This window comes from Phocoena sinus, chromosome 1 (genome assembly GCF_008692025.1).
Source record: "Phocoena sinus isolate mPhoSin1 chromosome 1, mPhoSin1.pri, whole genome shotgun sequence".
Lineage (NCBI taxonomy): Eukaryota > Metazoa > Chordata > Mammalia > Artiodactyla > Phocoenidae > Phocoena > Phocoena sinus.
In genome coordinates, this window is record NC_045763.1 from 91,096,139 (window position 1) to 91,113,019 (window position 16,881).

The 16,881-nt window shown below is 35.5% G+C and overlaps 1 protein-coding gene across 3 annotated transcripts in view; it reads right to left on the bottom strand.

Moving 5' to 3' along the window:
* Positions 1–4,614: 4,614 nt before the first annotated feature.
* OLFM3 (olfactomedin 3) overlaps positions 4,615–16,881 on the bottom strand; it is a 195,225-nt gene continuing 182,958 nt past the window's right edge. The window contains exons 5-6 of one of the 3 annotated variants that reach the window (XM_032641549.1): positions 8,040–8,146; positions 4,615–6,940 (exon numbers count right to left, since the gene is read on the bottom strand). In XM_032641549.1, coding sequence (XP_032497440.1) covers positions 6,263–6,940; positions 8,040–8,146 — 785 coding nt within the window. In that variant the 3' untranslated portion in view covers positions 4,615–6,262. The remainder of the gene's footprint in view (positions 6,941–8,039; positions 8,147–16,881) is intronic. The other 2 variants (XM_032641558.1, XM_032641566.1) reach the window with 2 other exon arrangements.

Sequence of the window (16,881 nt, forward strand, 5' to 3'; positions counted from 1 at the left end):
AATCAGAATGATATGTTTTGCCCTCCCTATTCCATAAGGATATTGTAAAGCCTTACATGAAAGAATAGAAATGAAATAGCCTTGAAAAATGGAAAACAATGAAATGGAAAGGGTTCTTTATATTTGTTTAGTGTACATTTTCTAAGGAAGAATGGCAAGAAAAAAAGCTAATAATAAATTAATTATACTTTTTAACCACTTTTCTGGGCCAGACTTTACCTGAAGGGCAAGAATGTCATTTGAGTATAAGAACTCATTACCTATACAAAGACATGTTCAAATTCTTTTTCAATGTGTACTACATCTTCCAAGAATAGTTTCTAATGGAGTTTAATAAAGACGTTGCAGATATTTATTTTTATTATTTTTGGTTCATAACAGAGTGGAAGTTAATGAATGTCTGCTTAAGTACTTTGGGGAACAAAAAGAAATCAAACAAAATATCACTGATGGAAGCAGCCTCAGTTATCTACTCAGTATGATTTTATCTGTATAAACATGACTAGGGTTATTTTTTTAAATAAAAATTATTTTTATTTTCTGTAGCTGTTGATTACATGCATATCAACCACAGTAGCTTCTAAACCAAGGCAAGTGTTACAGTCTTTTCTTTTGCTGTTTATGCATTGCTGCGGTAGCTAATTTCAGAAGAGGAGTTTGCAGTTAAATTTGATGGAGCACACTACATCTCCTCAATTCCAGTCAGATTCTAATGGTGCTGCTAAAAGGCCGCATTAGAACTATAAGAGAATGTTCTCCAGACTCCAATAGATGTAGGACAGGCCTCATAATAGAGACTCTTGGCCACTGAATGTGGCAAGAGTGTGCTCTAAAGCTGGATCACAAAAAAATAATTGGATTTGGTCCAAATAGAAAAAAAGTCCCATTAGAGGTTTTGTTTTGTTTTTAATAGGGAACAACTTAATCTTGCGTTCTTCTGAAGAAAAAAAATATGGGTAATACTAGGATGTTAATTTCTTTCTGAAACAAGCTAAATTCTTGAGTATTGCAAGACAGATGGCAGACATTCAGTGCTTGTCATAAAGATGCTTAATAAATTTGGGATTAAAATTTCATTGACATAGTGGTGATCTTTTGGGTCATGGCTTTCTTTGAGAATGTGATGAAAGCTGTAAGTCCCCTACATAAAAGAATGTACAAGCACACACTAAATTTAGCATATATTTTCAGGGAGTTCAGTCATCATCAGAAGTGTATCCTTGACCTCCCAAGTTAAAAAAACAAAAAATGAACAAAACAAAACAAAACAAACTTCTGAAAAGAGAAATATTAAGAAATATTTCATCCATGGATTTCTAGGAATGGAAAGGAAGAGGTAAAATTTTTTGTGTGGATCAGATGGTGACATTTCATTCCTTAACTGAATTTACCTTGACTATCCCACCTAAAGATCTCCTATCCCACCCTGCCCCTAGTAAACACCCAGTCACTCTTTATGAGATAGAATTATTCCCTTTATAGCAGTTAGTACAATCAAAACTTACTTTTCATTAATATTTTTGTTGCTGCTTGTTCTTGCTAGAATGTATGCCCATGAAGACCTTTAAAATGGCTAATGCTTCTTTTCATCAGCTCATTTTTTGCTCCATTTTCAAGACTTTTGTCATATAGTATTTACTTTCTGATAATGTCTGAATGATATGCAATATTTCCAAGTCTGAACTGTGGTAAGAATTATATTTTATGGCAATATTTTAATTATTTTTTAAAAAATGTGTGCAGTCTCTTCTGGGAAGACTATAGCTTTGGTAGGGATGTAACTTTGTACTGAACTGCATATGTGTGTATGGTTTACCAGCAGATTTCTTGCAGCTCTATTCCTGAGATCTCTTTCGTATTCACCATTTTGCTTCATATCTCTAACTATGAATAATGTTTTAAGATGGTTATAGTTATGAAAAGTACTGTGTACTCTTGACAAGGTACAACTTTATGTCCTTTTTCATATAATTTTCAAGTCATGTTTAATGTTAATTTATACTTGTAAAACTTATTTGGCAATCAATGAACTGAGCTTCAAAGAGGATACATCTTCTGCCAATTAGTTTGACGCTTTGGAGACAAGGCAGACTCCAAACATGATTAAAGTTGCTCTAACCCTGATGAAGAGGGATAAACTATATCACATAATATTAAGGTATGATTCAGAAAAATCAGCCTAGTAAAGTCAGTTCGGGGAGGATTTCTTTCTGACCGGTTAAATAGTAAACGCTTTTCTTTATTCAAGAGATTGCCATCAATTGAATTCATTATTTGATAGAAAAATAACTAAAAGAGTTTGGTGAAGTTGGTTTTTCTTCCATCAGCTAATGTTTTCACAGTGTTTTTTCTAGTTCGAGTTCAACAATTCAAAAGAACACATTTTATTAAGCTCAAGACCTTTTATGAAGAGTAACTGATTATGACAAACTATCAGCTAAGAGATTTACGCTGAGCTTACTTAATTTTAGAAACAGAAATCATTCCATGATCTTGATTTCAGTATGGATACAGCCTACTGAACTGAATGATATTTAGTGTCTCTGAGCCTTTCTAGAAATGACTGTTTCTAGCTATGAGCAGTCAGAGATTAAGGCTTTGTATCAGCCTATAGCATCTAAATTTTAATTAATGCTCCCTGCCTATTGTGCTAGGTAGACCACTTTTAGTAGCTTTTTTCATGGTCCACTAATCATGTGATGATGGAGAGGCAAAGTATGCTTTGTCTATAAATTCATATTCTTTTATATTGTCATAGGAACTCAAATTGTACGTTCAGTAAAGGATATAATCATACCTACCTTGTCAAGTCAGCAAGATGCCATTTTTTATTCTTTTTCAAAAATATCCATATTTCTAGAAGGCTTGGCTTTTAGAAACACTGTAGTGTCAATAATTTTTCATATTTGCTCTAACTCGAAGGGATACTTTGAATTTTGCTATCAGTTGCATTCAAATTTAGCATTTGAAGAAAGAAACAATTTGGTAATGCTGAGTGCTCAGATAGGGTTTTTAAAAAATCTTTTTAAGGAGAATAAAGCTAAGGGATTATTATATGTGTGTGTGTATATATATATATATAATATGTATAATTATACATATTATGGATTATAATATGTATAATTATATGTATATATAATTTACCTTAGTAGAAAAATAACTGGTTTCATTTGTTGATGAACATAAGTACAATTTTATATTTATATTTTTAAAATAATTCTGTTCGAAAAATTTGTAATTTTAATTTTGGTAGTAATTTTCAGATGTAAATGCCATTTTCTTGTTAGGACTAAGAATCAATTTTATGAAGAAAAGATGTCATCAGAGAATACTATAGATTATAATGATGAAATAACTCTATGAATATGATGATAGGAACCAGAGATTCTGAGTTCATGGTAAATCTTATCACAACCATATCACTATATGGAATGTGGCATATAGGCACTTGTCATTATTTTCTTTTTTAATCTCTACATATTGGTAATGCACTAACACACTGTCATTTTGTGAACTCATAGATGTAAGTGCAGGTGCAAGTAATAAATATTATGATTCAAGTGCCACAGATACAAATGTCACACAAACATAATCAGACCATGATCATATTATTATTATTATTTTTTTTTTTTTGCGGTACACGGGCCTCTCACTGTTGTGGCCTCTCCCGTTGTGGAGCACAGGCTCCGGACGCGCAGGCTCAGCGGCCATGGCTCACGGGCCCAGCCGCTCCACGACATGTGGGATCCTCCCGGACCAGAGCACGAACCCGTGTCTCCTACATCGGCAGGCGGACTCTCAACCACTGCGCCACCAGGGAAGCCCCATATTATTATTTAAATGACATGGAAGTTTGTTAATGATATGGTTAATTCAGAAAATTCCAGTTACACAGTTCACTTAGAATTAAAACTTTCTGAGCTTGGATTTCTTTATGGATTGGATTATGTGTATGATTTTTAAATAGTCATTATTTCCCTCATAAAATTTATTTTATTTGTTGGAGATTTTTAAAAAAAGCAGTGATTAGAGTAAGTTCTTATTTATTTCAGGCACACACTGATAATAATTTATTAAGAAAAATGCTTTTAAACTAAGTGTTTAATGCAAATTACATTTTTAAACCCATGTCAACCCCACTTCTAGTGACAATAATAAAATCTGTGCCTGCTCTAGCAGCACATACACTGTAACCTGGATGTGGTGATGAACCCTTACATAGAAAACAATAAAGTGCTTTACAAGCCGTACATCTCACAAAAAAGCTGTGATCATTGAGGTTTTGAATTTATGTGATATCATGTTACATTATTGTTTTAAAAAGTAATGAAGACCCAGATATCTGCTAGAGGCCATATACTAAAAACTCATTCATTTCTGAAATTGACTTTCTTTCTTCATACAAACTCTTGATGTACAAAGTATTGACTGATTATTTTTGTGGTGTGTGTACAATGACAAGTGAGTCCCATAAATTTTCTAACTTTCAGAAGCAGAGGAGAACATATATAAATGTTTAAAAGAGAAGACAGCATTGCAGAAGAACTCAGAATGGTCATTAAATCATGCTAATAACTTTTTGTAGGCAAAAAAAGAAATCTTTGTTAAATTTTAACAATTTTGAGATTGAGTTTTTCATACTACAGTTTTGACAGTGAGCTATTTGAGAATGATGTTTTACTTGTGACATTTGAAATGAATTACTCTTAAGTATTATTTCTTTATACAATGCCTTATCTGATTTATTATATTCTTACTTTACAAAGGAAATGATGATTTGCATATGTGTGAAACTAAACATTCACAAGAGCTTAAGTTATATATTATTTATTATAGAATATGCTTTTTAAATTGTAAAACCAACCCACACTAGTTTCCATAAAACTGCCTTAGGTAAGTATGTGGAAAGTACCTCCAAACTCAGTGATATGTTTTATATATATTGATTATATGTTTTTGGTGTTATTAACATAAAATATTATTAAAGCTTTATTTTTTGGTTACAGTATTTCTGCACACAATGAATTAGGGTAACAGGGGGTTGCTGTCCCATGTTGTTTTCTAAATTGGTTATTTATACAATAAACCACACAGACAACTCCCAAGTTTTCCCACAATTTTCTTTTGCACAATCTTGCCAGTAGCTCTCCAGAATTTATAAGTCTAGATGACATTACAGAAATTTTATTTTTAAGAGTTTTCACATGTGCTTCCTGTACTTTTAGAGTCCTGACACAAGAAATTACATTATTGCCAGTTGTGTGTAAAATTTAAGTTAAAACATTAATATATTTAATTATAAAGAACAGAATTTGAATGTGTAATAAATGAGTAGAGTCAACTCAAGTCAGTTGTGACTCAACTGCATCTTTGCAAGCAACTATATGGGTTGCTTTCAGTGGAGTGATCAGAATAACTCATCCTTACTGAATCAATTTTAGGATTCCATGTCAGTGGTCCAGTAAACTTGGGGTAAAATAAAGACTCTATTGTAAGGAATCTGGTTTGATTTTCTTTTTAGTTTATAATGCTTATGTAAAGGGGTAAGCTGAGAAGATACTTCCTTTTTGACCACTCTTGAAAAAGTGACCCATAATGATTACTGAGATTAAACTTCAGTGTATTTTATAAAAAAATATTACTTACTTTCACAGAAGTGAAGAGATACAGTTGCACAATGGTGGTTACAATGGTAGAAATACCTATTGCCAATAAAATGTTAGCAAGAGATTTAAAAATGACTGTACAGCACCGCATCAGAGAACTGTATAACAGCAAAATGATTAATAATATTTTCTCATATAAATAAGATCCTTAAATCGTTTTTAGAAATAAATGGCGGGGAAGTGCTTTTTTTTCCCCCTAATTCCTACCAAAATATTTTCTGATGTGGAGCAAAAGACAGTAAAAAAATGACAGAGTTAAAAAAAAAAAAGACATTTCATGCATTTAAGCCACCATTAATCTCTGACTCTAATATAAGGCAGATCATTAATCTTTTGTAAAACTATGACTTTAGCCACTTAAACTCATTTTAGTGCTTTTCATGACAAGGACATGATAGGCCTTGTAAATTTAGGAGTTAAGATGTGTTTCCAACAGGTTAGTTTATACAGGCTCAGATGTTTTTTGAAACACCAACTTTATAACAAAAAATGCTTTGGAGAAATGATGAAAGTTATTATAAAGAAAAACCAGAAGGGGTCCTATAGAGTTTATCACAGATGACACTGTTAGATCAATGAACACAAATTACATTTGCTTATGTGTCATCCTCAGTCTTAATGATGTGGAAAAGGGTGACATTGAATAGGACCTGGTGACCATTGTTCCAGGCATAAAGAGCTCTATCTCTTGCATTGTAGTCAAGCATGGATATGTGAAAGTATTGGTTATGAAAGGGAATGTCCGTGTACTCATATGTGGAGGTTTTGGTGGAATAGGAATAATACACCTTGGCTCCAGTTAAGTGGGAGTTGGTGACATACAGTGTCCCACAGATCATGAAGGATTCCCCCGCACTTCTCTTGGGATAGCCAGTGCTCCAGCTCTTCATTACCTCCAAGGTATCTTTGTTAAGTTGGCTGATGACAATATTGCCTGCATTCTGGTTAGTTGCATACACAGCCCACAGCCCGATTTCATCAGCCATTAGGTCGATGTCAGAGAACCCACCCCATGTGTAAGGGTAAACGTTGTGAAAACCAGCATACTCCAGGCTTCTTTGGGCAAGCACTCTCCCCATATCAAAGCTGTATTTGATGATGATGTTACTCTGATACTTGTTAAAATAGAGTGAGCCATTGTAGACAACATGGTTAGTTCCTGCCCATTTGAACGGGAGGTTGTATGTCCTTGATTCGGCCCCGCTGACAAAGTCTGCAATTGATTTGTACTCACGGACAATTTTATTGTTAGTATAACTGTCCATGTACCAAACCTGGGAAGAAGGAAAAAATGGAGTAATTAAATTCTGTACTTTTTTGAGAATTCCAAAATAAAGACAGTGAGAATCAGCACATATTAATATTGTCATTCTCAGGCTCTGGAAGATTCTCTTACCACTTACCTGTTGCAGTTTGATAGTACTGCAGGCTTTTGCAAAAATAGTGACATGGTCTGTGTGGAAAGGAAACAACTAAATGTACTGCCTTGAAGTTGATTTGCTTTTTGTCCTTTCTTTTTTGTTGTTTTAAAAATTTTTTAACCATTCAGTGCATATCACTGAGTGAATCAAACATATTTCAATGCAAATAACATCACTTTTTTCATTTACCTGATCAATTTGATTAGTAATAACTGCAAAAAATATCACGTTCAGAAAATTTATTTATTCCATCCCTTGCTCTGAAAAATATATGGCTTAATTTTGAGCATTCAACTTATTTTTCCTTTATGGATAACAAAGAACCTTCTAGTAATACTTGTTCATTGGATCAGCTGATAGGTACAACCACCTTTTAATGAAATAATTTTACTAACTTAGCTACTAAACTTGCTTGGATGTAACCCTTGAAAATCCTAATGTGTACTGAGTTCTGTAATAGAACATAAATGGAGCTATGGTAAGTCTCTAGTATACTGATTTTCATAATACAGGCATTGCCAAATACCCTCTACGCTGTTTTCTTTAAAATTACCCCTAGATTCTAGGTATATTTTAGCTTGTTCAGTGAATTGGGTAGCTCTTGAGCTTTTTTACTTATTTAGTTTTTTTTTCACACCAAGGAGCAAATTCTAGAAGGAATGTACAGAAAAATTTGTATACTTGTAACTAGCCCTTTTCAAGCATAAAACAGTAATAACCAATAAAAAATTAGACTCACTATACTGATGAATTATAGGATAGAACATTTTACTAAAATAAGTTTGCCATGTATCTGTAGATATGTTAATATTATCAAACTGAAAATATTTGCAAACAGTGTAACACTTTTCAAGTTGAAACTAATATCCCTGAAAAATAATGGATGGTCTAGTAGGCATAAAGCTTAAATAAAACATAATTCTAAGCAAAGGCATTTGAGGAAGCAACATACTCTGTTATTTTTTTCAGATGCTAGGGGATCTGTCATCCAAGCGCCAAATCGGGTTCCAGATGTCTTGACTGTAACTGGGCCTGTGATTTTCATCAATTTGCCACATGCTGGAATTAGAGTAACATGAACATGTTGGGTGAACATGGCAATAATTCCAACACACATACTTACACCAAGAGCAAAGAAAGGAATCCTAAAACAAAGCAAATAGAATTAATACCACATTCTGAATAAATGATCATTCATGTGGGATGCTATGCATTTAACTATAATTTGAACCATGAGTAGTTGCTTTTTCAGTGCTCTAAATCTAAAGTGTGGAATTTTAAAATGGGAAATTATTTATACAATCTGGAAAGAGATAAATGAGGAACGTCATTATCATTATACCAGTCCAGCTGCTGCTTCTAAGTAAAGAAGTCAGCAAAATTAAATTTTCCATGATGCTGTTTACCTGATCATCAGCTTCCCCTCACCTGACCCTCTCTGCTCATGCTTTGAGACTTTGGACTACTTATGCAAGCCAGAAAGAACTCTTGTTAAGTCGATTTTCAGTTTGTATTGGTAAATGAGCAGCTCCTGTGAAAGTTATATTTATAGAATATAATTTAAAAAAATGTAATCACAATCTACCTGAAAGACGTAGAGTTTTGAAAGGTAAATGCCTTGTGCAAGCCTGATAGAGCAGCCCTAAAGATACAGGGAAAAACCCCCACAAAACTCAAGCCCTCATACCCTGTAGTCCCATGCAGTGAAAGATGTAGAGTATCAATTGATGTAATACACGATAAAAAACTAGTGACTTTCTTGAAAAATTATATTTTTTATCACTCTATCTATGAATAAAATCTTAGGAAAAGCTTGGACTTCATAAATGCCAAAGTCTAAACCAAAAAGAAACCCAGGCGTTTTGTGAGATTTTTACAACAGAATAATTTAAAAGTGATTTATCGTACACATTGTGAAAGGCAATATGACTGCCTGTAAATGTTGACTTTTGGTCTAAACAAAGAAATTTTCCTATCCATTTATACTCCTCTTTTCTTTGTGTTCTTTTTTTACTTTAAAAAAATTGTTCTATATGGCCCATGTTTCTTAGATCCTCCTCTGCCTATCCTTAGAACTGATAAATTTCTACTTAGTGCCTGTCAGTTCCTGTATGTTTGGAAGGGAAAGAACAGATCCCCAAAGCAAATAAAGGACAAAATTAATTGTAACTTAGGGCTTATTTTGCCTCATTTTTCTCTATGTGTGTTCCTCATAAGAATAATTTGTAATGGGCAGAATACTAAGCCATGCAGTTAGAAAGATGATGAACGATAACATTATATTTTGTGCTATTGCTTCAGTGATAACTACACATTTAGTAATCTCCAGCTTTTCATGAAACCTAAACCGAATATATTTTTTTCTTCTTTTTTGAAGAAACTAGATGTGATAGCATCTTTATATGTTTTATATAAAGGAATTACTTTATAACTTCCTAAGACCTGTTAAACTGAGCAAATCAGAAGTCTTTGTGGCATTATCTATATTGAATAGCAAGATCTTCAGTTAAACCTATTTAGAATATATTAGCTCAACTTGGTATAAACACATGAACAATATGTGAATAAAATAGTATCAGTTTGAACTAGAAAAAAGTAAATGTATCCTGAAAGAATATGTTGCGTATATTCTCTGAATGCACTAAATAAGTGAAAGTAATATGATCTTTAATGATGACCTACATAAATATTTCTAAATTCACAATGGTAAGTGCATGAAAATTTAAACTATAAGTGTATGGAAATAAATAGAAAGACATTGCTCCCCCTAAAAAACACCACAAATAAAATATGTGACTTCTTCCTTATGCATGAAAAATAAATACTTTTGTTGAACAGAATACAAATAGCAAAAATAGATAAAATATGAAAAGTAACTGGCTAAGATGATGGTGCTTTTATCTCCTTTATTTTGCAAAATCTCATTAAAATAGTAAAGGAGTAAAACATGGGGGAAAAAACCCAAAGCAAAGGGAATGGTACAGAGCCATTAGTGGAGAATAAACTTTTTGTTTTTAATAAATTTCTTTATTTATTTATTTGTTTATTTTTGGCTGCATTGGGTCCTCGTTGCTGTGTGCAGGCTTTCTTTAGTTGCAGTGAGCAGGGGCTATTTTTGTTGTGGCATGCAGGCTTCTCTGTGGTGGCTCCTCGTTGCGGAGCATGGGCTCTAGGCGTGCGGGCTTCAGTAGTTGTAGCACTCAGGCTCAGTAGTTGTGGCACACAGGCTCTAGAGTGCAGGCTCAGTAGTTGCGGCACACGGGCTTAGTTGCTCTGCGACATGTGGGATCTTCCTGGACCAGGGCTCGAATCTGTGTCCCCTGCATTGGCAGGTGGATTCTTAACCACTGCACCACCAGGGAAACCCAATGCACCACAAGGGAAGCCCAGAGAAGAAATTTTTAACAAATTTCTGGAAGGCAGAAAGTGATGGAGAGTGATAATTAAAGGTGTAGGATGAAATAAAATGCATTAGTGTCTAAGCAGAGGAGATAAGAGCTGAGGATGGAGCTGCTCTGCCTTGAAGAGAAGTAAGGGACACCTCGCCGTGACACACACGTGGTAGGAAAACTGATAAAAGGATTTACCATACATATTATGAATCTTTCCTGGAGGCTTGGGAGATAGATATGTTTTCTATAAGTGGAGCATAGGTGGATTTTATAGTTGGATTTTTTAACCTAATGGGAGGAACCTTTGTCTTTTAACATAATATACTTGAGGACTGTATATGGAAGCAGCTCCTTAGAGGGCACACAGCCTTGTCTGGAAACAGTGTGGAGGAAAGAAGCCTGTAGCAGTTGCAAGGGTTCCTGATATACTAGGCTGCTTAAAGTTGTCCTAGATAATTTTTATTAAAATCGTCTTTGAAGATGGTGGAGTAGAAGGATGTGACCTCACTCCCTCTTGCGAGAACACCAGAATCGCAACTAACTTCTGAACAGTCATTGACGGGAGGACACTGGAACTCACCAGAAAAGATACCCCACATCCAAAGACAAAGGAGAAGCCACAATGAGACTGTAGGAGGGGCGCATTCACAATAAAATCAAATCCCATAACTGCTGGGTGGGTGACTCACAAACTGGAGAACACTTACACCACAGAAGTCCACCCACTAGAGTGAAGGTTGTGAGCCCCACGTCAGGATTCCCAACCTGGGGGTCCCGCAGTGGGAGGAGGAATTCCTGAGAATCAGAATTAGAAGGCAGCGGGATTTGATTGCAGAACAACAGGACTGGGGAAAACAGAGACTCTACGAGGGCACACACAAAGTAATGTGCACATCGGGACCCAGGGGAAGGAGCAGTGACCCCAGGGGACACTGAACCAGACCTACCTGCTAGTGTTGGAGGGTCTCCTGAAAAAGTGGGGGGTGGCTCTGGCACACCGTGAGGACAAGGACACTGGCAGCAGAAGTTCTGGGAAGTACTCCTTGGCATGAGCCCTCCCAGAGTCTGCCATTAGCCCCACCAAAGAGCCTGGGTAGGCTCCAGTGTTGGGTTGCCTCAGGCCAAACAACCAACAGGGAGGGAACCCAATCCCACCCAACAGCAGTAAAGTGGGTTAAAGTTTTACTGAGCTCTGCCCACCAGAGCAACAGCCAGCTCTACCCACCACTAGTCCCTCCCATCAGGAAACTTGCACAAGCCTCTTAGATAGCCTCGTCCACCAGAGGGCAGACAGCAGAAGCAAGAAGAACTACAGTCCTGTAGTCTGTGGAACAAAAACCATATTCACAGAAAGATAGACAAGGTGAAAAGGCAGAGGGCTATGTACCAGATGAAGGAACAGGATAAAACCTAAGAAAAACAACTAAATGAAATGGAGATAGGCAACCATCCAGAAAAACAATTCAGAATGATGATAGTGAAGATGATCCAGGACCTTGGAAAAAGAATGGAGGCAAAGATCGACAAGATGCAAGAAGTGTTTAACAAAGACTTAGAAGAATTAAAGTACAAAAAAACAGAGATGAACAATACAATAACTGAAATGAAAATTACACTAGAAGGAATCAGTAGCAGAATAACTGAGGCAGAAGAACGGATAAGTGACCTGGAAGACAGAATGGTGGAATTCACTGCTGCAGAACAGAATAGAAAAAAAAGAATGAAAAGAAATGAAGACAGCCTAAGAGACATCTGGGACAAAATTAAACGCAACAACATTTGCAGTATAAGGGTACCAGAAGGAGAAGAGAGAGAGAAAGGACCAGAGAAAATATTTGAAGAGATTATACTTGAAAACTTCCCTAACATGGGAAAGGAAATATCCACCCAAGTCCAGGAAACACAGAGAGTCCCATACAGGATAAACCTAAGGAGAAACATGCCAAGACACATAGTAATCAAATTGGCAAAAATTAAACAAAAAAAAAAATTATTGAAAGCAGCAAGGGTAAAATGACAAATAACATACAAGGAAACTCCCATAAGGTTAACAACTGATTTCTCAGCAGAAATTCTACAAGCCAGAAGGGAGTGGCATGATATACTTAAAGTGATGAAAGGGAAGAACCTACAATCAAGATTACTCTACCCAGCAAGGAACTCATTCAGATTCAATGGAGAAATCAAAAGCTTTACAGACAAGCAAAAGCTAAAAGAATTCAGCACCAAAAAACCAGCTCTACAACAAATGCTAAAGGAATTTCTCTAAGTGGGAAACACAAGAGAAGAAAAGGATCTACAAAAACAAACCCAAAACTAAGAAAATGGTCATAGGAACATACATATCGATAATTACCTTAAGCATGAATGGATTAAATGCTCCAACCAAAAGACACAGGCTTGCTGAATGGATACAAAAACAAGACCCATCTATATGCTGTCTACAAGAGACCCACTTCAGACCTAGGGACACATACAGACTGAAAGTGAAGGCATGGGAAAAAGATAATCCATGCTAATGGAAATCAAAAGAAAGCTGGAGTAGCAATACTCATATCAGATAAAATAGACTTTAAAATAAAGAGTGTTGCAAGAGACAAGGAAGGACACTACATAATGATCAAGGGATCAATCCAAGAAGAAGATATAACAATTATAAATATGTATGCACCCAACATAGGAGCACCTCAGTACATAAGGCAACTGCTAACAGCTATAAAAGAGGAAATTGCCAGTAACACAATAATAGTGGGGGACTTTTAACACCTCACTTACACCAACGGACAGATCATCCAAAGAGAAAATTAATGAGGAAACAGAAGCTTTAAATGACACAATAGACCAGATAGATTTAATTGATATTTCTACAGCACTCCATCCAAAAACAGCAGATTACACTTTCTTCTCAACTGCGCACAGAACATTCTCTAGGATAGATCATATCTTGGGTCACAAATCAAGCCTCAGTAAATATAAGAAAATTGAAATCATACCAAGCATCTTTTCCAACCACAACGCTATGAGATTAGAAATGAATTACAGGGAAAAACACGTAAAAAGCACAAACACATGGAGGCTAAAAAATACATTACTAAATAACCAAGACATCACTGAAGAAATCAAAGAGGAAATCAGAAAATGCCTAGAGACAAATGACAATGAAAACACGATGATCCAAAACCTATGGGAGGCAGCAAAAGCAGTTCTAAGAGGGAAGTTTATAGCTATACGAGCCAACCTCAATAAAAAAGAAAAATCTCAAATAAACAATCTAACCTTACACCTAAATGAACTAGAGAAAGAAGAACAAACAAAACCCAAAATTAGCAGAAGGAAGGAAATCATAAAGATCACAGCAGAAATAAATGAAATAGAAACAAAGAAAGCAGTAGCAAAGATCAATAAAACTAAAAGATGGTTCTTTGAGAACACAAGCAAAATTGATAAACCATTAGCCAAACTCATCAAGAAATAGAGTGAGAGTACTCAGATAAGTACAATTCGGAATGAAAAAGAAGTTACAACAGACACTGCAGAAATACAATGCATCCGAAGAGACTACTACAAGCAACTCTTTGCCAGTAAAGTGGACAACCTGGAAGAAATGGACGAATTCTTAGAAAGGTATAACCTTCCAAGACTGAACCAGGAAGAAATAGAAAATACGAACAGACCAAACACAAGTAATGAAATTGAAACTGTGATTAAAAATCTTCCAACGAACAAAAGTCCAGGACCAAATGGCTTCACAGGTGAATTCTATCAAACATTTAGAGAAGAGCTAACACCCATCCTTCTCAAACTCTTCCAAAAAATTGCAGAGGGAGGAACTCCTAAACTCATTCTATGAGGCCACCATCACCCTGATACCAAAACTAGACAAAGATACTATAAAAAAAATTACAGACCAATATCACTTATGAATATAGATGCAAACAGAATTGAACAACACATTAAAAGGATCATACACCATGATAAAGTGGGATGTATCCCAGGGATGCAAGGAGTCTTCAGTGTACGCAAATCAATCAATGTGATACACCATATTAACAAATTGAAGAAGAAAAACCATATGATCATCTCAGTAGGTGCAGAAGAAGCTTTTTACAAAATTGAACACCTATTTATTATAAAAGCTCTCCAGAAAGTGGGCATAGAGAGAACCTCCCTCAACATAATAAAGGGCGTATATGACAAACCCACAGCAAACATCATTCTTATTGGTGAAAAACTGAAAGCATTTCCACTAAGATCAGGAACAAGACAAGGATGTCCACTCTCACCTTATTATTCAACATAGATTTGGAAGTCCTAGCCACGGCAATCAGAGAAGAAAAAGAAATAAAAGGAATCTAAATTGGAAAAGAAGAAGTAAAACTGCCACTCTTTGCAGATCACATGATACTATGCATAGAGAATCCTAAAGATGCCACCACAAAACTGCTAGAGCTACTCAGTGAATTTGGTAAAGTTGCAGGGTACAAAATTAATGCACTTAAATCTCTTGCTTTCCTGTATACTAATGATGAAAAATCTGAAAGAGAGACTACAGAAACACTCCCATTTACCATTGCAAGAAAGAGAATAAAATACCTAGGAATAAACCTACCTATGGAGACAAAAGACCTGTATGCAGAAAACTATAAGACACTGATGAAAGAAATTAATGATGATACCAACAAATGGAGAGATATACCATGTTCTTGGATTGGAAGAATCAATATTGTGAAAATAACTATACTTCCCAAAGCAATCTACAGATTCAGTGCAATTCCTATCAAATTACCAATGGCATTTTTAACAGAACTAGAAAAAAAATCTTAAAATTTGTATGGAGACACAAAAGACACCGAATAGTCAAAGCAGTGTTGAGGGGGAAAAGTGGAGCTGGAGGAATCAGACTCCCTGACTTCAGGCTATACTACAAAGCTACAGTAATCAAGACAATATGGTACTGGCACAAAATCAGAAATATAGATCAATGGAACAAGATAGAAAGCCCAGCGATAAACCCACACACCTATGATCAACTAATCTACGACAAAGGAGGCAAGGATATACAATGGAGAAAAGACAGTCTCTTCAATAAATGATGCTGGGAAAACTGGACAGCTATATGCAAAAGAATGAAGTTAGAACACTCCTTAACACCATACTCAAAAATAAACTCAAAATGGATTAGAGACCTAAATGTAAGACCAGGCATTATAAAGCTTTTAGAGGAAAAACACTCTTTGACATAAATCACAGCAAGGTCTTTTTGGATCCACCTCCTAGAGTAATGGCAATAAAAACAAAAATAAACAAATGGGACCTAATGAAACTTAAGAGTGTTTGCACAGTGAAGGAAACCATAAAGAAGACGAAAAGACACCCCTCAGAATGGGAGAAAACATTTGCCAACAAATCAACAGACAAAGGATTAATCCCAAAATATGTAAAGAGCTCATGCAGCTCAATATTAAAAAAAACTAACAACTCAATCCAAAAATGGGCAGAAGACCTAAATAGACATTTCTCTAAAGAAGATATACAGATGGCCAAGAAGCACATGAAAAGCTGCTCGACATCACTAATTATTAGAGAAGTGCAAATCAAAACTACAATGAGGTGTCACCTTACACCAGTTAGAATGGGCATCATCAGAAAATCTACAAACAACAAATGCTGGAGAGGGTGTGGAGAAAAGGAAAGCCTCTTGCATTGTTGGTGGGAATGTAAATTGATACAGCCACTATGGAGAACAGTATGGAGGTTCCTTAAAAAACTAAAAATAGAATTATCATATGACCCAGCAGTCCCACTACTGGGTATATACCCAGAGATAACCATAATTCAAAAAGACACATGCACCCCAGTGTTCATTGCAGCACTATTTAGAATAGCCAGGCCATGGAAGCAACCTAAATGCCCATCGACAGACGAATGGATAAAGAAGTTGTGGTATATATATATAATGGAATATTACTCAGCCATAAAAAGGAATGAAACTGGGTCATTTGTAGAGACGTGGATGGATCTAGAGACTGTCATACAGAGTGAAGTAAGTCAGGAAGAGAAAAACAAATATCGCATATTAACGCATTTATTTGGAACCTAGAAAAATGGTACAGATGAACTGGTTTGCAGCACAGAAATTGAGACACAGATATAGAGAACAAATGTACGGACAGTAAAGGGGGAAAGTGGCAGTGGGTGGGGGTGTTGTTTTGATAATTTGGGAGATTGGGCTTGACATATATATACTGATGTATATAAAATGGATGACTAATAAGAATAAAAAATAAATTAAAAAAAAAAGGGACTTCGGATCTAAGAGGGTTCAAAATAGCAGTGTAGGGAGATCCTGAACTCACCTTCTCCCATGGATACAGCAAATGTACAACTACATATGGAATAATT